We start from the raw sequence: 24251 nt of genomic DNA on the forward strand, positions 1-24251 counted from the left end.
GAGCTCTGTTCCCAGGCTCTCCTGCCTGGGGCTCTTCCGGGCTCCCCCTTACCCTGGGAAGAAGGTCCTGACTCTCAGCTTCCACAGATCTGGCCTCTGCCTCCTTTCACGCTTCGGCCCCACCCGGCTTCCTTCTACTGCTCAGACAGGCTACGCTCCTTCCCACCAGGCCTCAGTGGTGGGTGGCGCGGTGAGTGGCCCCTGGGCCGGGAGCCCTCTTTCCCCAGCCCTCCCCTTCTAGCCACAAGCCCCCTCCTCAGAGAGGCCCTCCTGCCCGCATGCCCTGTGTTGGCCTCCTCAGGACACCTCAGGACGCTGTCGCTGCCTGAAGTGAGTCCTGGGTCCGTGTGTTTCCCACCTGGATGTCAGCTCCTCAAGGGCAGACTTTGTTTTGTTCCCTGCTGCACGCCCAGCGCCTAGAGCAGCCCCGGTCAGGAGTGTGGCCACTGCTCTGTAAATTCTGGTTGCATAAATATTCAGTGAACTACTGCTGGGTGCCAGGCATGCCCTCGGTGACCCGGATGAACAAGACCCAGGCCAGCCTGTGGCGTTCACACCTCTCGGTTCCCTCAGCACCGCCTCCCCGTTTGTCTTCATATGCGTTCTTTCTTTCACACCTCTAAAAATTACTCATTCAGATCTGCCTGTTTACATGTGACTTTAAATGTAACACACATCCCTACTCAGTGCCCCAATCCTGGTCCTGGAGACCAAAACACCCAGTTTTCATGGCCTTTCTGGGTGTGTTTTCATACTCTGTTGTCTTTACGTGACCCTCTCTCACCCCTCTTTTTTTTTTTTCCTGGCTATTAGATCCTCTTTATCCCACCTGGTTACAAAAGTTCTCATCGTGATTCGGGGACCTCTGAGGTCCATTTCTGGTTCTGGCCCCAGCTGGAAGCAAGACCTTGAGCTCGTCACATCCCTTTCTGGACCTCGGTTTCTCCATTTAGAAACCTGATGATCTCCATCAAACGCTGACTTTCTAGGAGTCTGTGACCTTTTATTTACTAATTTTCCCCTGTCTTCCCTGTACCACTTTAAAAAAATGGGTTCTAGAACTTCCTGATATCCTGCTCTGTTTTTGACGGGGTGTCAAGAAGGTGGGGTGTGTACTCACTGTGCGCCTGCATCACCTTCGAGATGTTGAGCCCCTCACGCATCCTCATGACACACACACTGTAGTTGAAATCAAAAGCGTCGCTGGAAAGAGAGGAGGTGGGGTCAGCCTCCCCTTGGCCCCAGCCCCCAGTCCCCAGGAGGCCAGGTGCCTAGAGCTGACCCTGCCTTCCCCCATACCCTTCCTCCTCTCTGGGCCTCAGTCTCCCCATCTGTATAATGTGCAGGCAGGACTGGAAAGGCCCCCAGGACCCCTCTAGCTCTACCGTCTGTGGCACTATGGATACTACAGACCCTGTACTTGGGGAAAACAGAGCCAGGCCAGTCTTAGGGCCAGGCCCTGTCCTCCTGATACATGTGGCTACTCCTCACAACTCTGCCAACAGAGGTGGGGATGGGAATTACTCTCTCCATTTGACAGATGCAAAACCTGAGTTTTAGGGAGTAACTTGCCCATGACACACACTAAGGAAGTGGCCAACTGGGATTAGAATTAAATAGCTGAGGCTGGAAACCCTGAGGACAGGTACGCACACAAGAATGGCCTCGCTCATGAAGACATCAATAGGTTGTCTATATAAATGTCTACAAGGCTCCTACCCCACAAGTATATTTACTGCCTGGTTGACACAGTGCCCAAGAGCCCACCACTAGGGCTAATCTAATAGGCTAAGCATTGCCCTCTCTGGACTCCTTTAATTACACATCTCTGGGACAGGGGCCTTTCAGGCCCCAGCAATTTGGAGTTTCGGCATGTTGAAGCTGGGGGTTCCTGAAAAGCAGGTATACACCGCCTCCTGTTGTAATTTTGTTAGAGGCAGTGAGATGCACTGCTCAGAGTCATACAGCTGGTTCACAGCAGACCTGGAAGCAGGGCCCAGGTCCCCAACACTCAGCCTCGTGTTCTTTAAATGCTCCTGCACACTGCCTCTCTGTACCACGTCAATGCAGAAAACAACTCAGGTAGGCATTTTCTGGACCTTGCACAGCAAGAGCTGAAGGAGAAAGAGTTTGGAGTTAACCCTAAAATCCCTAGGGAGTTTATCCCCCTGGTCCCATCTCCCAAGCTTGTCGCCTCCTCGGAGGCCTGGTTTCAGATGTACCACCTCACAGCTCGAGAGCTGGCCATCTGCAGGTCTTCTGCAGCCCCCAGGTGGACACAAGATTTTCACCTAAAAACCCACATTTTCATCTTCTCTGAAAAACTAGATCTAGCAACACCGGGCCCACATTTCTGCCTGGGCACGATTAGCTGGAGCCAAGTAGCAGCTGTTCTCTCCAGTTTGCCACAATCCCCACTGCTCCCTAATGCCTACTCTGGGCCCACTTCACTGTGTTACCTGCCTGTTTCTGCTGATCTTGGTGTCTATGACTCACAGGTCAGAGTGGGGAACCCTCAGACTGTCTTTTTCTTCCTCAGCTTCGAACCAGTGGACTCAGCTTCTTACAGTACCCACTGCTTCCCCCTCTACTTCCCAAGGCCCAGGAAACTCCAAAGGCCCAAATTGAGAGACCACAGGCTCTGCCTCCCTCATGCCCTCACTCACTGCAGGATGCCGATGTAGTCTTCCACTGTGGCTGGGTGAGCCGACTGCCAGTTCTTCTTGAACCCGACCACCAGAATGTTGGGCTTCATCCTCCCGAGACCTGCAGCCTGCCGGTGGGGGAGGGGGGAGAGGGGAAGGGGATGAGGTAAGGAACCAGGCTGCAGGCCCCACGGGGCTCTGTTCTGTGACTAGGGTGGGGCTCTGTCTCAGCCCCAGCTGCCCTCTCTGCCATGTCATGGGGGCTTAGGAAACACATCCGCCAGTTCAGAGAAAGGTGAAGCTACAGCCAGAGTTATTCCCCTGCGGCCTCTCCAAGCCGGGGCCAGCGGCTGGACTGTCCCATAAGTTCTGGATTATCCCAGCTCCAGCTTCTCTAGTAAATTATTTCTTATAACAAGGGACTTGAATTTGGATGTCAAGCTTGGAGTATTCCTGGGTCATCTAATCCTTACATCTTTTATATTTCTCCTTTTTTTCATGTTAAAATTTTTTTTGAGGTGAAATTTACATAACAGAAAATCAACCATTTAAAAGTGTATAATTCAGTGGCGCTTAGTATACTTAAAATATTATGCAATCATAACTTCTACCTACTCTCCAAATATTTTTATAATCCCAAAAGGAGACCTCATATGCTTTTTTTTTTCATTTTGAGAAATATTGAAAACGATTCCCCTATGTTGACTCAGAATTAACAACTGTTATTTTATTCATGCATCCCATTTTACAAATGAGAAAACTGAACAGTATAATGAATTGCCCAGTGGAATGTTCTAGAACTTGATCTGACTGGTGGTTTCACAGCACTGAGCAGTGTCTGCATATGTAAACATTTATCAAACTATACACTATTTCAGTTTGCTGTATATAAATTATATCTCAAAAAAAACAAAATCACAAAATGTGTCATCAGCTCCCACAGGCCTCCAAGGCAGTTTCCCCAGGCCCTGGGCACTTTGAGAAAGTGCCCTGAATCAGCACATCTGGAAAGGCAAGAAAGGCGGGACTCCTGTTGCAGCAAAAGGGGCTTCAACTAGCCCCTCACGGCATCCCGTCTTCCAGGTTGTCACACCAACTAATAAGTCCTGTGAGGAAGCCCCAGGCCCGCGCACCTGCATGAGAATCTGGACACCACTGCGGAGGTCCTCAGCGATGACGTCAGAGTAGAAGGCCTTGATCTTCCTCTTGTTCAGCCACTTGGTGTGCCCGCTGGCGATGAGCCGGAGCTCAGGCATCCTCTGTTTGCGGGGTCCCTGTGGGTGACAGGGGCAAGTGACATCAGGGGTGGCCTTCACCCTCTGGCCTGAGACTCAGCCCCTCTCCTGCCCTGGAGGCTGTCCCCTGAGCTCATTGCTGGTTCTCCTTTATGGAATTAGGGGAGGAAAAGCAGAGGAGGAGGGAGAGGGAGGGGTGGAAGGAAGATGGAGGGAGCAGGTGAGAGGCAGGACAATGTGGGCAAGCCAGGGAGAGGGATGGGGGAGGGAGAGAACCTGCCCTGGGCACCACAGCCCCTCCTGCTGCCCCCGGGGGTGGACCTGGTGCCCAGGGGCTCCTCCAGGAGTACAGCGCCGCCCCCCTGCAGGGGGCACTCACAATGAGCACGTGGCCGCAGATCATCAAGCTGAGATTCCGGGTGAAGGTGCCCACAAAGTCCACCAGGGCCGGGCGGAAGTTGGGGGGCCCCGTGAGCACCAGGCACTGGGGGCTGAGGAGGGGAAGGGAAAAGGGTGTGAGCCATCAAGACAGAGCTGAGGGTCTGGATGCCAAATACAGGTGCCCCCGGAGTTCCACCACTTCCCAGGACTCCCTTCCTAGGACAGGTGAACCACCCTGTGGTCTTCCCGTCTATGATTCCTTTCCAGGTCTCTTGGTGGCCACCACACTGGGTGTCCCTCTTCCTTCCTGCTCAGGCCACCAAATGCTGCATGTGGGCAAACCACCCTCTTGCTACTCCATCTGGTGCTCCTGCCCTGCCCAGCCCAGCAGGGTGTGAAAAGAATAAAGACTGGGAGTGGGGAGGCCCATCACTTATGAGATCACTGTGTCACTGGGTGGGTGAGTCAGCCTCTGGGTCAAGAGGCAGCCAAGGGCCATGGTCAAGGGCCACTACCAGACTCAGTTGGAGCCAGACAAAATTGGCCACTCACCAGCTGTGTGACCTGGCACCAGTTATTTAACCTCTCTGGGCCTCAGTGTTCTCATCTGTGAATGTGGTTAGTAACTTCATATACCTCAGAGGGTTGTGGTGAGGCTATGTAAGGCAATTTGAGTGGTAATGCAACATAGATACGTCCGATTATTAACATGGTGATCTGATGGGAAGGGGGTCCTGGGTGCACACTTTTCCTCACTAAAGAGGGGAATCAGCTTCGAAGAATACTCGGGAGAGGCTCATCACAGTCAGTCTCATGATCACAACACCAGAGCACCCTCACCAACACAGGTGGCCCTGTGTATCCGCATCCACAGATTCAACCAAGGATACCGAGGGCCAACTATGCTAGACTTTTTATATAAGGGACTTCAGCATCTGAGGATACTGGTATCTCGGGGGTGGGGGTGGGGGTGGGGGGGAGGGGCTGGAACCAATTCCCCGCAGATACCGAGGGACGACCGTATTGCCCTTTGCATTTGTATTGCCCAGAGCATATTCCGCTGTGGAAACTTAGGTACAGAGAAGTCACTAGACCTGCTTGGTCCCCACTGGGCAGTGTCAACCCCGGTCTCCTGACCTGCTGGGCAGTGCTCCTCCACCCTGTTTCCTCTCTGCGAGGGGACCGTGCCCACCATGAGTCTGCCGGTCAGGTGACAGGCCTTGGCCTGGAGCCTCCCGGAGCAGGGTCACGGCCAGCCCTGCATCCCAGGCATCCCCAAGGCTGCACTCACCGATAGTTCTTGATGTGGTCCTCCACCTCGTTGAGACCCACCAAGTAGCTCAGGGCCAGGTTGTAGGAGCCAGCCTGTACCGAGGAGCCCCAGTTCACCTCTGAGGGGTGTGTGCAAGGTTAGAAGTCATGAGAGAAACCAGACATACATATGTTGACCTTCTTCAGGAACCGAGCACCGTGGGAGCAGGTAGACAGCCTGTAGATCTGTTCCTAACGTTCGCACGTGCAATATGGCTACGCATTTAAAAGTTATACATCAAGCTATTGACTATACAAAATATTCTCCTCCCTTGACGAAAAGATCTTCACAATGACCTGGAAGGCCAGGTTCTACTTTAGAGTGCTAGGCTTTCCTGGCATTCTGCATCCCACCCCCACATTGCTGTCACCCTGGGATCCTTGCCTGCATGCGTGTAGACATCTCTGCCCACACGTCCAGGCTTTGACTGGCTGCCCTTCAGTCAGGCAGCCCTCGGTCTGGTGTGCACACCAGTGGGCCAGCCACTCTCAGGAGGATGGACCTGGGCAGGCAATGTCAGGTCCTGCGTGTCCGGGGGGGTGGTCTAGTAGTAGAGGTGTGGGCTCTGAGTGGGCACACTCCCAGGGGCTCCTCAACCCGTGGGAAGGGATGAGGCTGGAGGACCAGAGGGGCCCCTTGAGAGCACAGCGCCTGAGGCAGGCCCTCCGGCTGAGCTGACAGGCAGGACGGCTTGGCAGCCTCAGGGCGAGAAGGGACGCCTGACCCCCTGGGCAGCCTGCGACTGCACACCTGGCTTCTTGTAGATCACATAGAGCAGGAGGAAGAGGACCACACCGATGGCGATGAGGGCTGCCCACCAGGTGAGAAGGAACATGATGACCACGGAGATGATCGCCCCAAACAGCGCTGCCCACTTGCTGTAGTAACGGAATGAGGGTCTCCACCCTGGGCGGGGGGCACAGGGCAGGACGTACGCTCAGCACTCCGGAGCCTCCTCCTGGGCCAGCATAGCTGGGCAGGGCCTGGGTGGCAATGCCCGCAGTGCCCAGGGCTGGGGTCCCAGTCTGTGCCCGCCCACCCACCCTGCTTCCTGGGGCTGGGCTTGGAGGCTCTGGTAGGGCCACACACCTGCCTTGACTGGCATCCTGCCGTGTGAACAGGCTACACCAAGGGGGAGGTGTCCAGCTCCGGCCAAATACGGCCACAGGACATCCAGTCACAGCAGTGCTGGTTTCCGGGGCTCGCACAGAGCCGAGGGGGTGAGATGGAGGGGAAGTACATGACTCCGCCTAGCCTCACACTTGCAGGCCATGCCAGGGCCGCCACTAGTGACAACCGCTCCACGGCACAACTCCAGGGCACCGTGGTCCATGGTCTAGGGAAAAGGTGGCCCCGGGAACAGCCCACCGGCGATTTGGGGCTAATTAGAAAAAGTCTTCCTTGAGACTCTTTACTGCCATCTGCCAGAAACTTTTCGTAATAAACATACAAATCTATAACATCTATGAGTGGCGTCCCCTGGAGTTGGGCAACGTGCAACCTGCAGCCACCCCATCTGTGACTGAGGATTCTGTTCCCTCTCTGGGGAGTCAGACTCCTGACTCCCTTAAAACTGGTGGAGGAAGGTACTAGAAAAGTCTCTGCACACTTTAAACAGTGCATGAATCCATGTATAGTGTACATTGTAAGTGCTTGATAAAGGATAGCTGTTATTATTGTTAATATATGAATGGTCCCTTTAATTGATTTCAATTTGAGAGGTGACCTTGGTCTGCCCACCTGCATCCATGCCTTCCACTCCCCGCTCCATACCCCAGCCCCAGGTGCCTCCTCCCATGAGGGGGGAGGGTCTTGCTTACCGGGTGAGTTGGTGATGGAGGCGTGGAAACAGCTGAAATTGATGAGGGCATAGGAGCACAGGAAGAAGTTGGAGATGATGGGGGCGATGGTGTTGAGCTCAGCTTCAGGGACCCAAGGGAGAGAGGAAACAGTCTACTGGGCAACTCCACCAAGGAGTCCTTGGTACCCTCCCTCTCAGGATAAGGGGACCCCAGATGGGCCACCGAGGCTCAGTGAGTCTCAACTTCCTCATCTGTGAAATGGGTCCATCATTTTGTGAATCTCAAAGTCCAGTGTTTTGTAAACTGTAAACTGCCGGCTCTAAAGAGGATGGAGAGCAGTGTGAGGGTAGATCCCATCAGGCTACGGGATGGCCAAGAACAGTGACTATCACACTTCTTTGTGTGACCACAAATTACAGTAAGAAATACATTTTACAGTGTGACCCAAGACACATGTTCTCTATTCTCTGAAACCTTGAGACTGTATCGCAGTTCCACCCACAATGGAAACCCACTCAAGAACCGGCTCCTTCCCTTCCCTGTCTCACGAGCCCCTGCCCTGCTGCAACCCCTGGCACCCCTAGACACACTTTTGCATGTGAATCCTTGTCTCAGGGCCTGCTTCTGTGGATCCCAAAACAAGACAAACAACTCTTATGTGCCAGGCCTTCTGTACATGAGTCCATTGAATTAACACAAGAGCCTTGCCCCAGAGCATTTGAGATCGTGATCCTCCATCTGAGGTACAGTCAGAACCACCCAGATAAAACGACATCAAACCCAAGGCAGGGGTGGACGGCAGGGTGAGCAGAAAACATCCAGGAACATCTGGGAATGCCAGGCCTGACTAGGTGTTTCCATTCCCTGCTTGTGGCCCTGCTGTCTCTTCATCTGGTGCAGGATCCAGGAGTATCTAGTGTCCAGAAAGGTTCCCTTGAGTGGAAGTGGCTAGACCATTGGGTTATGTCTCATGGCTTGGTGATGCCAGCCTAAGTATTATAGCAGGGATTCAGCTGTGGCAGGAAGGTGCCCCCCAGCCTGGGGAGGTTCACCAACAGCTGATCCTGACCCCATTCCTGTATAGGGAGCAGGGACCAGGGGTCATCATGCCAAGGCACGGTGATTGCCCTTGCTTAGTAGGGCCACCTCTCTCCTAGCAAGTTCCGCCTCATTGGCTAAGTAAATCAGGAAGTACTGGGGAGTGTGCACACATGTGTGTGCGTATATGAATGCATGTGTGTGTGTGTGTGTGTGTGATGTACACACATGGTCTCTTCCTGCCCATCCGTGACACACCCTCTATGCATTATTACTCCCATTTTTCAGATGAGGAAACCGAGGCTCTAGGAGGTGAAGTGATTTTTTCCAAGGTCACACAATTGGCATATGGCAAAGCCAGGATAGAAAGTCAATCTAATTAACTGATTAACTGGAATCTTTCTCCTAAGGCATCCCCTACCTTGGAGCCCAAGGGATCCAGCAGCTCAAGATCTGAGAAATGAGGTTGGTCTAGGTTCTACACCTACAGAGATAGTGATCCAGCTGTTTGTACCAGCTCCCGAGGAGGAATCAGTCAGCTTGTCCTGTGCTCCCAATGTGCTCCTGGGGGCTAGTTCAGACCTGGGGAGGGAGGTCCCAGCTGCCAGGACACAGGAATGCAGAACCAGGGAAAGCATGTTGGGCCCTGTCCCCATGGCCCTCAAGGCTGGCCGGGAGAGGTGGCAGCCCTGTGTACCCTGTGGCCACTCACCGATGATGATGAAGGCCACAGCAATGGCATAGGCCAGCAGGTAGCTGCGCAGTGGCTCATTGTTCTTGCCATAGCCTTTGCCGAAGAAGCCGATCAGTGGGTACAGCTGGTCTATGCACAGGCACTGTGGGCACAGGACGACGGGCTCACCCCCTGGCCGGGACCTGCCCCATCCCCTCCCCTGTGGTCACCTGGACCCCAGGCCCTGCTTGCTCTCTCCGTGACCTCAGCAGGGCACTTCCTGAACTGGGTCTCGGCTTCTGTCTCTTGAAAGGGGACTGATCTCCTGCCCTCCCCACCTCACCACGAAGACTGAAAGGGCAAAAGGGGCTGATCACATCAGAGGGAAACTGGGAGGGGGGTTGCAAACGGGGTGCCAGGCTGCACAGAGGGAGTGAGGGGTGGGAAAGGCAGCTGCTCTTCAAAGCTCGGCACAGGAAGGGGCTGCTTCCTGCAAGCGTTTGCTTTACTAGCTCCCTTTCCTCCAGTCTAGACACCAGGTCACATGACTCCTCCAGGCCTTTGTGGCAGTCACCTGGGGCCCCCTGCACCTGGCCTCCTAGACACTCCCACCCCCTCTGCAGCCTCACCTGGAAAACTTTGGCGGCAGAGACGAGACAGGCCAGGGCTGAGGAGAGGGTGGCCCCAAAGATGCCGGCCGTGATCAGGGGTGCGAAGCCCGACACCATGCTCATGGTCTGCAAGGACATGGGGTTCGGGCCCCCATGGTGAGGGGTGGGGCCCAGAGCCCCCACCCAGGGCACCCCAGTCCCCGCTGCAGGCAGGGGCTGAGTCTGGGAGCTGCCACCTGAGTCTGCAACCCTCACTGGGGACCCAGTGCCCACCAGGGCAGGAACTGGGCCCAGGCCCCTACCTGAAGCTCTTTTCCCAAGCCTGGGGCCAGCCCCCCAAACCTTGTCTACCCCAGCCCAGTCCAGCCTCCACCCGGCCCTCCCTGCATCTGGCAGGGCCGCGCGTACCTGGTAGTGGTTGATGAGGCCGTAGCGGCAGCTGTGCTGCTGGGCGCACTCGGTAAAGTTCCAGCCGTAGCCACAGGCCAGCCCCTCGCAGGCGCCTGAGCCGGGGGTCACCGTGTCATTCAGGATCCCGGAGGCATCTCGAACCACACAGGAGCCTGAGGAGGAAGGAGGGCGTGGGGAGGCCTCCTTTCCCTCCTCTCTCCTCCCCTCCCACCCCGAAAACACCAGACACTTGTGCAGAGGGCGACATGCTGCTGATGGGCCAGCTCTTCCTTTACTTTATGATAATAATAATAATGATGATGATGACGATGACAATGATTTTAGCTACCATGCAGGAGCACCTCCGATGTGCCAGGCCCTGTGTCAAGGACTTTAAACACTCTGGGGAAACAGGTATTACTATTACTTTTATTGTCATTGCCATTCTACAGAGGCACAGGGAGCTTAAGTGACCTAAGGTCACAGTGTCCTCCTTAAAGTGGAGAACTGGATCTCAGGCCCTACGTGGCTATGACCTGGGCCGTGTCCCTTGGCCGTCTGTGAGCAGCTCATCTCACGATGTGGTTACTGGGAGCGAGAGCATGTGTGAGGATCTCAGTGAGAGGCAAGTATCAACGGCCCAGGCCTGGGTCCAACGCCCACCGCTACCACTCAGGCTCTGTGACCTTGGGCAGGTCACTTAACCTCTCTAAGCCCTTGTTTTCTCCTCCGTCAAATGGCAGAAATGATAGTGCCCAGATTAAATGTAATAAGGCATGTAAAGGGCTGGGCACGTGGTAATAAGTCAGTTGCTAGAATCATCTTCCTCCTCCTCCTCCTCATCATTGATTTGATCATTATTCCTGGAGTTGGAACATGACTTTTCCTATAGGATTTTCATACCATAGAATCTGTAACCTGAGGTTTGAAGGGACCAGAGGAGCCTGGGGTGATCCCCCATCTCCACCACAAACTACCCCCCAAGGTGCCCCCCAAAATAAAGTTTGAGGCTCCACTTCCTGGGGTTGCCATGTCCTCCCGGCCCAGCCATCCTTGTTAGAGGGCCAGACGGCACCCTGTGACCCCTCCAGCCGTCTGGGTCGGCAGCTTACCAATGGTGGCTGAGATGGCTAGGTAGGAAATGGTGGTCCAGAAAATGGCCATGAGCGTTCCCTTGGGGATGGCTACAGCAGGGTCCTGGAGGAGGGAGGGAGAGAGGGCATCAGGCAGCCCCTGGGCCTCCTCCCAGGCCCTGTCCTTGTCAGGCTGAGGGTGGGGCAGCAAACACTGACCTTGGCCCCCCAGAACCCCCTTCCCCGGGGTACTGAGAGGAAGGCACCTCGAGATTGAGGACCCACAGAGTGGGACAGGACGGAACCAAGGGGATGGCTGAGACCACATTCAGGGCCCTGGGAGCCCAAGGCAGAGAGAGGAACTCCAAGCAGCCCCAGGCCTGTTCCCCGAGGACACCTGGCTGACGCTTGCTCTGGGGGCTGTGAAGGGTGGGGTGAGGCGGAGGGATCCCGAGTCAGCCTGCCTGGGGTCAAATCCAGGTGATCGCTGGGCAGCGTGCATGTCCTCCCATGCTTCGGCCCCTCCAGCCTCCCAGGGATGCTGGTGAAACCAATTAATCCTTGTCAAGCTCCTAGACCAGGGCCCAGCTCACCAGCTGGGCTCACTGCGTGCAGTCACTATTATGCACCAGTTGATTTGTCTGGTTCCACAGCAATCAATATATAGACAAGCCCCAAACTCTCTCCTTCCTCTTCGAGAAAGAACTCTGCTGGTGCTTTCCTGGCAGTAGTAGCAGACCTTCACACCCACGTCATGTGTTTCACTCTTCCAGGCACTTTCTCAAACATAGCTTCCTGAGAAGTGGCTGGTGGCGAAACTGAGGCCAGGGAGCTGTGAGCAAGGCCCAGCTCACTGAGCCCCAGCGGCTCGGTCCTGACCACGCCGAGGTCCACAGCCTCAGGCCCCCCCAAGGGTGCTGATCCTGGGTGGAGTAACGCAGGCTGGGATTTTTATGGCAAGTTTCCCATCCAGGCACAGAGCCTAGCTTGGAGGGGAAGGTCACGTCAGCCATAGGAAGTAAATTCGTAAACCTGCCAGCCTTTTCTGGGCCATTCTGCTCACCGCTCAGCTGGCAGGAAGAATCACAGGTGACAGAGCTTGGAGGGACCATGACACTGTTCAAATTCATTGGCAAGTCGAAGCAAAGCTGGCCATGGTCCAGCTCTCTGCCTCAGACACTCGGAGGCCTGCGCTGGAGCCCATGGTCAATCTGTGATGACCAGGCCTTGAACCTGCCCTTAAGGAGCCCTGGCCCAAGTGGAGGAGGTACAGTTGGGATCCTGCCAACACAGGGCAGATGGTGCCCGCCACAGAGAGGATCACAGTGCACTGGGGAACAAGGTGGGGGAGACACTGCCAGGAACCCCGGAAGGCCTCAGGGTGGAGGGGACGATTTACGTGGCTCTGAAGGCACTGGGGTGGGAGGAAGGGCGCGGCGGGTCAGAGAGAAGTGGGAGCAGAGCTGGAGGGAGGCTGGAGGCTCTGGAGCACCCCGGGGCTGCTGAGGTCTCTGCTCTGGGGGCCCTGCAGCCATGGGCCAGCCAGGCCTGCCCTGAGTCCCTGGTCCCAAGGCCAACAGACCAGGTCAACCTCCCAGCTCACCTATGGTGGGTGGAATAGTGTCTCCCAAAATTCACATTTATCCAGAACCTCAGAATATGACCTTATTTGGGAATAGCATCTTTGCAAATGTAATTAGTTAAGATGAGGTCATACTGGATTAGGTGGGCCCTAAATCCAATGACTGGTGTCCTTGGAGAGGAGAGGACACACAGAGACACACAGAGGAAAGAAGGCCACATGAAGACAGAGGTAGAGATTGGAGGGATGAAGCTACAAGCCAAGGAATGCTCAGGATTGTTGGAAGCTACCAGCAGCTGGAAGAGGCAAGGAAGGATTCTTCCCTAGAGCCTTCAGAGGGAGCATGGCTCTACTGACACCTTTTTTTGGACTTCTGGCTTCTAGAACTGTGTGAGAATAAATTTCCGTTGTCTTCAGCCACCAAGTTTGTGGTAACGTGTTATAGCAGCCACAGGAAATGAATACACCAGGCTTCCATCCTACCCTCACGTCTTGGTGTGAAATCTCAGAGCCCAGCTCACAAATCAGGCATATCTGGGTCCACATCTTGCTTATCTCTTCCTGGCTGTGTGCCTTGGAACAAATCCTTTAACCTCTCTGAGCCCCAGTGTCTCTACCCCGCTATCTGTGAAATAAGAAAGTAGCCTGGCATGTAGCAAGTGCCTGTAAATGTGAGCGGTTAGGGGAGGGGACTGTATTGCGACACAACCTGGGACAACACCAGCCTGGCACAGATCCCACGGCAGTCACTAGGAAGTCCCTTGTCTCTGAGCACCCATCCCCCCATCAGCAAATTGAGTTAATAATGCTTTCCTTGGCCTTAGCACAGGGTGTTTGTGAAGATTAAACCAACATGAGATCATGGTCACGAGACTGCTCTGTAAGCACTAAAGGGTTGGGGGACGTAAAGGATTAACAGTGACGATGACAACTTTGTCATCACCCCTTTAGGTCTCGGCTCACATGTCACCTTCTCAGGAGTCTCTGGCCACCTTGTGTAAATTCACACCGTGCTTCTGCACCCCTGACCCAGGGATTGCCTCCCCGCTTCACTGCTTGATTTTTCTACCCATCGCTCAACCACCGTCAGGCAAACTACAGATTTTACTTATTTATTTGTTGATTGTCTCTCTCACTAGCATGTCAGCTCCATGAGGGCAGGAATTTGTGTCTCTTTTGTTTACTGCTGCATCCACAAGACACTGGCATCAAAGCAGGTGCTCAAAAAATATTGGTTGAATGATGGAGTTGTTGTGATAAAGTTGAGGTCTCTTTGTTTTAGAAACTTGCATTCCAGATCCTCTGACACCTGTGTGTGGGACGCTGGGCAAGCCCCTGACCCTCTCTGAGCTTGGTTTGCTCCTCTGTAACATGGGGGTGATGATGGTAGAAGCTTACAGCTGTCCCACAGATATTATTTTTGAAGAAGGAGGCACCGTGCCGGCCACATGGTAAAAATGACACTGACCTTGACAACCAGCCTTTAGCACTTCCTCTGGGCTGGGCACTGTTCTAAGCCCTTTATGTAAATTAGCGTGTTGAATCCTTGCTCCCTGCCCTGGGAAGCCGGGGCTGCGTGAGTCCCAGTTTACAGCTGGGGAAGCTGAGGTCCAGAGAGGCTTTAAGGGACTTGCATAAAGTCCCCATGAACGGGAGCTGGTCTTCGCTGAGGACTTACTGTCCCACCAGACGGGCAAGGGGCCAGATCTAGGAGAAAAGTGTCCCTTTAGGGCTTGAGGGCATTTAAGACAGAAGAAGGTGTCTGCCCCCGCCCCCAGCTCCGAGACAGCTGCCTGGCCCTGATGCCTGCACACTGGGCCGGTTGGTAACCTAAGAAGCTTGATAAAGCATCTAGATAAATCCCCAGGTTATGATGATCTATAACGGGGCTGGGAGGGGAACCAGGCCACCTGAGCACAAGCCCGAGCTCTGCAGAGAACTCGGGGCAGGCAGACCAGGCCCCTGCTGGCCGCTCCCCAGAGAAGGGAGAGGAGCCGGGCAAACACGGCCTCCCTCCGATTTCCAGGTCCTGCTAGAGCCACGCTGCAATTTGAGATTGCCTCCAGTGCACAATTCTTAATTCATTTAAGAAAATGCATCAAGGAGCACCTTTCGAGCGGGACTGGAGATGGAGGGTGAAGGTCCCCAGCACAGAGCCAGACTCCTCACTGTTCATCCCCACTTGTGTACCAGCTCCTTTGATAACCTCCCTCTGGCAAAGATTCCGCTGGCTTTCTGGTCTCTCAGAGCCCAGCTCCAGCCCCACCTCCCGCCAGAAGTTTTGCTGGAGCCCCTGCCACCTCAGTCTGCACTTCTCCCCTGCTTGTGTGCATTGTACTTCTGCTCTAACACTTCCCATTTGCCACATCCCACCACTGTTCACTCAACACACAGGCACCAAGCACCTAGGACGCGTCAGACCCTGAGCTGGGAATAGGGACATAGAGGTAGGCCCCAGTTCTCCAGCTAAGGCGGGGCAGAGACATAAGTGGCCTGACATCACTAAAGTAGGGGAACCAAGACTGACAAAAGGGCTGGGAGAGGTGTAAGGATGGAGGCTTTAATTTGCAGAAGGAACAGAACTTTGCAAGGTAAAGAAATGAGGATAGCGAGTCCCAGGTAGAGAGCACAGCAGAGGCAAAGGCGTGGAGGAGGGACAGGGCAACAGGGGCAAAGCAGTAGATCCTCAGGGCTGGGGCAGGGGTCATGGGAACAGCAACAGTTCCCATGGGGCTGGGGCCTCACACGCCGAGCCAAGGAGCCTGCCCGCATCAAGATGATGGAGAGCCCTGGGAGGATGTGCCCGATCCCGTCTGAGTTTTGGAAGGTCAAGCTGGGTCAGTCTTCCCCTTAGGCTGGGAGTCCCAGGATCGAGGGAGGAGACTAGCCCATTTGGGGGCAGCCCTCAAGGCCTAGAGTGCAGTGGTGCCAATCAACAACCTCAGAATGGAGTGGGATGAATGGGATGGATATGGGTTGGCTTGGATTGAGTCAGATGGAAGTTTAGAAGCTCTGGCCCTGGGGTCTCAGGGCTCCACTCAGTGCCCAGTGGGACATCCTGGTAGGACAGGGCCAGGAAGCAGGAGGGCTGGGCGTCTTGCTCACCTTGAGGTCCCCGGAGATGTTGGCTCCCGCCAGGATGCCCGTGGCCGAGGGGAAGAAGATGGAAAACATCCCGAAGAAGCTGCCGTCCACGCCCCGCCAGTCAGGCACCAAGTTCTGGGCAAAAATGTCCGCTGGAAAAACAAGGCCTGAGTCAGGGCCTCCTGGAAGGCCTGGGCCCCCTCTCTGGGCCCAGCCGGGCAGGCAGGAGGCTCCCATGGCAGCTCCTGGCTGTGGGAGTCAGGGGTGCCAGCCTCCCCATGTAACCGAGCAGGACCCTATGGAGCCTTCCCAGAATTGACCCCCACCCATGTCCTCTGCCTGCCTTCTGTCTGTAGATAAGCTTTAGTTAAAGAATACATTTAATCAGAGAAGTGAGAACATGCAGGAAGAAAACAGTCAAGCAAGACAAAATAATAGTAGCTTAGCCATTAAACAAAGTCAAGGACTTTTAGTTCCTCCTCAAGGGCTATAGATAATATTCTGAGCCAAATCCTTTGAGCTGTTTTGCAGCTACTGAAACCCCCATCAGGTGTGAGAAGTTAACTGCGTGCTGCCCACAAGCACGTAGACCTCAGAGCAGCTGGAACCAGAAGGCTGATGATGTTGACTCCCGATTACCTCACCACCAGCCAATCAGAAGAATGTCCACCAGCTGATCACACACCCCACACCCCGCTCCCTCACTCTATCTTTATAAACCTTTCCCTGAAAGCTTTCAGGGAGTTTGGGTCTTTTAAGCACTCGCTGCCCTGGACTCCTTGCTTGACCCTGAAATAAACGCTGCACTTTCCTTCACCACAACCCAGTGTCAGTAGATTGGCTTTACTGTGCACGGGTAAGCGGACCCAAGTTTGGTTCGGTAACACCCGTGCCCACATAATTGGCCAGATTGGTGTGCAGACTGTCCCTGTCCCCAGAGCCACGGGCAGTGGCCCCAACCCGCACGTACCCCGGTAGCTGAAGAAGCCTTTGGAGGCCTTGTCCTCAGAGGGGGGGATCAGTGTCCCCACCAGGTAGTTGGCAAAAGAGACCATGATGACGAGGAAGAAGAGCACCTGGGCCTGGGAGGAAGGGAGCCTGGAGGTCAGACGGTCTGGCTCCGCCTGTTCAGGGAGCCACAGCAGGGAAGAGCTTGCCCCAGGTCCCTTACTCTCCCATTCATTCATTCATTCATTCAACACCCATTACTCCACAGGCTCTGTTCTAGGAGCTGGCGACATAGCAAGGCTCCTGTCTTGCTGATAAATAAGGAGGATGAATCTAGAGTAAGAACAGGGGCTGTCCCGGGGACTGGGTTGAGGCTACTTTAGCAGGGTGGCCTGAGAAGGTGTCTTCAAGGGTCCTAAAGGAGGAGGATAATGGAGCAGCAGAACGATGGGGGCATAAGCTTGGTGCATTCAAGGAACAGTGGGGAGGTGGTGGAGCTGGAGGTCAGAGCCAGGGGGCGAGAGAAGGGGCGGCCGGGGCCGGGGCTGTGCTGGTCAAGGCTGCCGGCTGCGGCCCAACATCTCTTCCCTTATTTCATGCTGAACCTCTGACTCGGGGCTTGGGATAGGTTCAGATGAAGACCACGTTTCCCCAGCCCCCCTTACAGTGAGGTGTGGCCATGGACCACGTTCCGGCCAACGGGAAGTGAGCGGAAGGAATATGTGCAACTTCCAGGCCGGGGCAGAAAAGGAAAGGGGAGGGGGATTCTCTCCTTTCCACCCTCTCTCCCCTTCCTGCTGACTGGGCTGGGGACATGGAGGTGGGGGCCGTCATGGGCCAGGTGGATGAGGGCCACACCCCAGGGGTGGAGAGGCCACAGGATGGAAGGCGCCTGAATACCTGGTCCCCAGGGGCCACACACACCTGGACTGTTCCATGAGAGAGAAATGAACGATTCTGGCTTAAGGCCCCCTTCCTTAGGGTCTCTGTCACAGCAGCAGAACTTAAAGCTCATCTGACACACACAAGAGGCAGAACCAAGACCGGGACCAGCTGCCGCGATTCCCGCTTCCACACTCGACCGTGCCCACATCCCTCCCCAACATCCTGTCCTCACCTTGGACTCCCACTCCATGCCAGCCAGGGAGATGGCCAGCAGCACAGTGACGGTGACCACACCAATGATGCGGATGTCGTTGGTGGGGTCCACGATGGGCGAGCCGTACTCCTGGGGGAGGTGACAGGCCAGGCTGCGTGCTGCCTCTGAACAGCCCACCCTCCCAGGCTCCTCCACCTTGATTTACCTCATTTATGGTTGCCCTCTCATAGGAAAACACAAACTCAAACCCCTCCCCTGCCCACAAGTCCTCCAAAGCAGCTACGGCATGGGTCTGGACAATTTGACCCTAAAGGCAACACGCACCCCTGAAGGAGACTTCTGGGGATGGTCTTTATTTGAAGAGATCATCAGAGTCACCCACAATTATCAGACTGTGGCTTTGGTCCCTAAAGGCCAAATTGGGTAGAGGGGCAGGAAGGCCTGGCCCAGAAGGTGTGGAGGAGAATGCGGCAGGCGGCCGGGGCTCCGTCTGCCCGGGGTCCAGCCCCTACCTCACCTGGAGCAAGTCCTGCACGGTCTCTGCGAAGCCCACAGTGTGCATGGCCACACCCACAGCGTTGGCGAAAGCAAAGATGAGGCCGATGGAGCCCCCTAGCTCTGGGCCAAGACTCCGGGAGATGAGGAAGTAGGTGCCACCTATTGGGGACAGAGCCAGGAGCCATGAAACCAGAGGAGTCAGCTGGCTGGGGTGGACTTGGGGCAGGCAGAGCTGAGGCTGGGAGGGGGTGAGCATGGGGCCCAGGGGGTTCATGGTGCAGGAGACAACCAAGGCCATCCCATTCCATAGGTGTGGAGAGCCTGCCCAAAGCCTACATCTGGAATCAACAGGGGCAGCCTGGGGTGTCCCCATCTGGGTGGGGGTGGAGGGTAGGGAGTGGTTCAGAGACCCTTTCCCGGGGTGAAGACTCGGGGACCTACACGAGGAGGACCTTGGGGCTGGGGTGGGGCCCACCTGACTTGACCTTGCCGTTGGTGGAGATGGCCGAGATGGAGAGGCCCGTGATGGAGGTCACCGTGACCGAGAGCAGGATGATGATCCAGGTCAGGACTGTGGGGGTGGGCAGGGAGGTGATCACCCCAAAACTCAGTCAGGGCATTTCTCAGAAGGAGCCATTTGAGGAACCTGAATCAGCCAACTGATTCACCATGTGACTTAAGTCACTTTCCTTCTCTGAGCCTCACTTTTCTCATCTGAAAAATGGGTCTCTGTCTACCTCCTGGTATATTCTAAATAGCCAGGGAGCTGATAAGCCAACATGTAAAGGATCATTACATATGGAAGGGTAGGTATCCTCTCTTAATAATAAAAAATCAAGTAATAGTTACCACTTGATGAGCACCTCTGGGTGCCAAACCCTGTGCTGTTTTATGTGCATCAGAGGAACCCCACAATAGATCTGTGAGGTGGGGACAGTTATTGCCCCCATTTAACTGATGAGGAAACCAAGGCTCGGAGAGGTTAAAAACTTGTCCAAGGGTTTCCCTGGTGGCACAGTGGTTGAGAATCTGCCTGCTAATGCAGGGGACACGGGTTCGAGCCCTGGTCTGGGAAGATCCCACATGCCGCAGAGCAACTAGGCCCGTGAGCCACAACTACTGAGCCTGCGCGTCTGGAGCCTGTGCTCCGCAACAAGAGAGGCCACGACAGTGAGAGGCCCGCGCACCGCGATGAAGAGTGGCCCCCGCTTGCCACAACTGGAGAAAGCCCTCGCACAGAAATGAAGACCCAACACAGCCAAAAATAAATAAATAAATAAATAATAATTAAGAAAGCAACTTTAAAAAACAAAAACAAAAAAAAACTTGTCCAAGGTCACACAGCATGGTACAGAGCTAGCAGCTGGTCTGTCCACAGTGTGAGTTCCTAACCCAGATGCTCTGCAGAAGAAATTTGGCTCCAAGAGGTTAAGTGACTTACTGAGGGCAAACTGAGCCAGGGAGAGCCCCCAGGCCTGCTGACTCCACGTCCAGTGCTCCTTGGCCACACTGCCCTGACCTCTGTAACCCGTGGGCTCTGTAACCCAAGTTCAAGATTGCTCCCGTGGAGGCTGGGAGGACCAGGACCCGGGCGCACCTTCCCCCTGCCCCCCAGAGGCAGCACTCACCAATGCCTGCCTGGGCGGTAATCCAGGGGAGCCGCAGATAGAGGATCACACCCCAGATATTGAGCATGCAACGGATCTGGGAGGAGAGGGGGGTCAGAGGCCACCTGGGCGGGGCTGAGTACCCCAAGGTCAAGCACATAAGTCCCTGTCCCCAGTCTTGGCATGGCATCGGGCACCTAGGGGACACCTGGGCTCTTTCTTTGCTTCACCCACTTTAGTGGGTGCCCACTTCAGTGCCTCTGTGGTTCTGTGGGGCAGGGAGGGGAGGGGTACCCAGAGACCCACCTGTCCCTCCCACCACTCTCCTACCCTCCTTCCATCGAGGCCTGAGGATGGGCTGCAAGCATTATCACCCCTCACCCTGCTCCAAGCCCAGGGTCCTGTGTCTGCCAGCCCCAGTAATGGCCCAGTGGCCAGCTGTTGGCCCAGAGCCTGGCATTCAGGGGGAACTCAGCAAATGCCAGCTGAGCCAATGCCCTACATACAAGCAGAAATCAGGGCTCAGGTGGCTGTGACTTCAGCTTCCGAATTTAAAGCAAAGCCAGACACCACAGCTGAGGCTGGAATCCCATGTGGGAGGGGCTGGTGTGGTCTTTGGCCCCAGCCACGTCTTGTGGGGGGGACATGTGGCATTTACAAGCCCAGGGGGATTTCTTTTTTCTTTCTCTCTTTTCTTTTTTTTTTTTTAGTCTTTAAAAATTTTTTGAATTTAATTTATTTTTTAAAAAATTGAGGTATAGTTGATTTACAATATTATATTAGCTTCAGGTGTATAACATAGTGATTCAAAATTTTAGGCCTGGGAAATTTCTAAGGCCCTCCATATGCTCTGAGGCTCTGGGCCCACACCAGGCTCTGGCCACCACAGTGAGGGAGGGAGACCCAGACTCCGGATTACGGGCCTCTGGAGCTAGAGGGGGTTTGACCGTTCTGATGGAGAAAGAGGCACAGCCAAGCAGGCAGTTGGCAGAGTTAACGTCAGAACCCAGGCTTCCTGCCTCCCAGAGCGGGAAGCTTTCTCCTAGATCTCATGCGATCCCCTCTGTAAAGTGCCATAATGTCTTCCAAAGCCAAGTACATTAGATTGTTTGCTATCTCGGGGCCTAAAACAGCAAACCTTCTCCTTCCCATCATGGAGAATGAGAAAACAATGTTGTGGATTTGTGTTTAGTGCTGCCCTCTGGTGGCTCTTTGGGGAAACACAGTTTCTCTCAATAACTCCAAAGTAGGCATTCATCCAAGCGCTTTACATCTATTAATTCATTGACTGCTCATCATTTCATAGACGAGGAAAGTGAGGCATAGACAGGTTAAGTAACTTGTCCAAAGTCACATGATGACTGAGCAGACAAACAGAGATCTTCCCCAGGGCTAGGTCTCAGTCTGGGGGGTAAACGGAGGTCAGGAAGTACAAAAGCAGAGAAAATTTGAGGTCACTATGCAGATGGGGAAACTGAGGCCCGGGCTGAGTCTTGGGTCTGCCTTGACTACTAAGGCCCGAGAGTCCAAGCTGAGCCTGAATGGAGCTCTGTCTCCCTACCCCCATCCCTGGACATCCCATCCACGCCCCACTCACCATCACCCCCTTGACCCAGCCAAAGCGCACAGGCTCCTCAGGGTTCTTCTCGCCGTTGGTACCTGCCTCATCCTCCACCAGCCCATCGGTCATCTCATGGCTGGGCCGGCTGTCAAAGGCCAGGGCATGCAGGTGGCTGCCTTCCTGCTGGGAGCGCAGAGACCGCGGGTCAGGCAGGCAGGGGTCATGACAATCCAGCTCCCCCACCTCCCCACCCTCCACCGTCCAGCCTCCCAAGTAGCAAACCAGCAAGCCCCGTCTCTGCTGCAGAGCTTTCTTACCCTCCTCTCCCCATCTCCTTTAGGTGAGTGTAAACTCTGTAAACTTCTACTGACTGGGAGCTCATTACCTCTCTGGGCAACCCTAGATTGCTTGATTGGGTCGCCAGTGACTGGGCAATGAATATTACATGTGCCCAGAGCTTTACAGCTCCCATACCTGCATTCCATGTGGGCCTCTCAACCCATGAGGAAGACACCTGTTTGTCCCCATGACACAGATGACAGAGCCAAGGCTCAGAGAGGTTAGGTAACTGGTCAAGGTCACACAGCAGGAAGGGCCACTCCTCTGGGATGGTGTTTACCTTGAGGAAGGAGTGCAGGTCGGCCAGCGTGGGCCGGACTTTTCGGGGCTCGCCGGGCAGGGTGCTGTTGGCATAGTGCTCGTAGGCAGGCACCACATCGACAGTGTTGTAGCCAAAGGTGCGCATGTAGAAGGTGCTGCCGTGGGTCAGGTGGCTGGGGTGGCTGCTGTCATAGGCGGCCGGTGGCGGGGGCTCATCGCCCCCCAGCAACGTGCTGATGGTGAAGCGCCCACTGCACAGAGCAGGGTCCCTGGGCGTCTCCAACACCGGCAGCTCTGCCATTGTGGCTCTGGGTGTCGGGGGAGGGGGCCAGGGTCGGCGGGGACATGCAGGGTGGCTTTATAGGCTGGGGCCACAGCAGGGAGGAGGCGGAGAGGTTGGCCCAAACCGCCCACAGCTGGCAAGCAAGGTCCCTGGACAGGGTGGAAGGCAGAGCACGTGCCTGATGCTGTCCTGCCCACCATCTGATCTCGGAGATAGCAACATGGCCTTGGACTGGGAGCCAGGGCTGGGTCAGCAGAGAAGGGGAACATGCCCAGCCCCTGGGTCCTAGAGAGGCTCTTCTGAGTTTGGGGGCAGTGGACATCAGCAGCCGGACCCTAGGAAGGAGTACTCACCAAGAGGATCCTTAGGGACCCTACGAGGGTCCCCAGAGACAGCCTGATGGCCTGAGGACCCACTCCACGCAGGTTCAAAAACCTCTTGTTTCAGTATATGGTATTTAGTTTTATATTTTGTTTATTTAGTATGTTCGAATAGATGAATGGTATGACATTTAAAAAGATACACACACACACACATATATATATAAAAGGTTAGTCTCTCTTACTATGAGAGAGTTAGTGTGGTGGCCACCTGATGTGCCGCCAGAAAAGAAGGACAACCCCCAGCTGCTGCGAGGGGTCTCAGCGTCAGCTCCTATGGCAATGGCCTTGCCTATGGCTGAGTTCCCCAATGGAGCTCTCATCCAATGATAGGTGTGGGATGCAAAGGCCTGATGCCCTGCCCCCAGATCTGAGGAGCCACCCCACGTCCAGAAGTCCCCAGGGTCAGCTGAGGCTTTGTCTACACAGCAGCCCACTCCTCCCTCTGTCCTGTCCTGCTTCCTTCTCTTCTCCCCAGAGGTACTGACCCCAAGAGCTCTACTGGTGAGTGCCCTGCATGCTCACCTTTGTCTCAGAGTCTGCTTCCTGGGGGTGGGTGGCCTAAAGCTCACAGGAAAACCACTCATCTCTTTGTTATCCCTGCTGGGTTTTGCATCTTCCAGCCATTCAACTAACAAATCTTATTGACCATCGACTATGTCATGGGTGGAGACAGGAGGCAGGAACACAGACGGCGGGCACAAGCCTACGTTCACAGGGCTGCTGAGTTAGTGGGGGAAATGGACCTGGAAAGAGACCAGCCCCGCTGTGTGAAGAGGGTGGCGATGGGAGAGATGCACATGGAGGAGGGTCAGGGTGGGGACAACCATGGACAGGACAGACCCCTGACCGGAGTCTTGGAGGACAAGCTGCTCTTCTGAAGGCAGGGGATGGATGGAGGCCTCAAGGCCACCACCAGCCACAGGCTTCTAAGCTTGGCTTATGCCCAGGCTCTGGCCCTCCTCGTGAGGGACACACTTTCTTTACCTCCCTGCCCTGCCTCTCAGACCTGGGCTGGGCTCTCAAAGCTCACCTACGTCCCCAGAGACCGGCTCTGAGATGCTCAGAGCCCCCTGGGGCTCCATGACGTCCATCAGCAAGTCAGCACCAGTGGACTGAGAACTTGCGGGGGGCCTGGCTGGCTTCTGCTGCCCCCTCACTCCTGGTCCAGAGGGGCCCAGGACAGGAGGAAATGCTCAGACTGTGTTAGGGTAGCAAGCTGCGTTACGGAATCACCCCTCTAAGATGAGGGTGCTTCAACGGGGGTCCAGGAGCCCCACAAATTTGTAGCCAAGTTTTCATACCTAAGTGCACTTTTCTGGAAAGGGGGGCATAAAGTTCATCCAACTTGCTAGAAGACCAGCCCACGGGGGCAGGGATCTGGGCCCATCTTGTTCACTGACATTCCCAAGCAGTTAGAACAGCACAGAGCAGGTCCTCATTAAACGC

The 24251-nt window shown here is 55.0% G+C and overlaps 1 protein-coding gene across 9 annotated transcripts in view; it reads right to left on the minus strand.

Moving 5' to 3' along the window:
* The window catches only part of SLC12A3 (solute carrier family 12 member 3), a 36956-nt gene extending 14475 nt beyond the window's left edge, over positions 1-22481 (minus strand). For 2 of the 9 annotated variants that reach the window (XM_061172408.1, XM_061172404.1), the window contains exons 1-20: positions 22159-22481; positions 21576-21722; positions 20000-20075; positions 18847-18942; positions 18391-18530; positions 17892-18002; positions 16797-16950; positions 15848-15978; positions 11200-11284; positions 10106-10260; positions 9716-9823; positions 9126-9249; positions 7394-7495; positions 6324-6479; positions 5553-5652; positions 4260-4371; positions 3779-3919; positions 2667-2773; positions 2058-2114; positions 1121-1203 (exon numbers count right to left, since the gene is read on the minus strand). In XM_061172408.1, the coding sequence (XP_061028391.1) occupies positions 1121-1203; positions 2058-2114; positions 2667-2773; positions 3779-3919; positions 4260-4371; positions 5553-5652; positions 6324-6479; positions 7394-7495; positions 9126-9249; positions 9716-9823; positions 10106-10260; positions 11200-11284; positions 15848-15978; positions 16797-16950; positions 17892-18002; positions 18391-18530; positions 18847-18942; positions 20000-20075; positions 21576-21722; positions 22159-22440 (2467 nt within the window). In that variant the 5' untranslated portion in view covers positions 22441-22481. The remainder of the gene's footprint in view (positions 1-1120; positions 1204-2057; positions 2115-2666; positions 2774-3778; positions 3920-4259; positions 4372-5552; positions 5653-6323; positions 6480-7393; positions 7496-9125; positions 9250-9715; positions 9824-10105; positions 10261-11199; positions 11285-15847; positions 15979-16796; positions 16951-17891; positions 18003-18390; positions 18531-18846; positions 18943-19999; positions 20076-21575; positions 21723-22158) is intronic. The other 7 variants (XM_061172405.1, XM_061172406.1, XM_061172410.1 and 4 more) reach the window with 7 other exon arrangements.
* Positions 22482-24251: the final 1770 nt, after the last annotated feature.

Source organism: Eubalaena glacialis, chromosome 18 (genome assembly GCF_028564815.1).
Source record: "Eubalaena glacialis isolate mEubGla1 chromosome 18, mEubGla1.1.hap2.+ XY, whole genome shotgun sequence".
Taxonomy (NCBI): Eukaryota; Metazoa; Chordata; class Mammalia; order Artiodactyla; family Balaenidae; genus Eubalaena; species Eubalaena glacialis.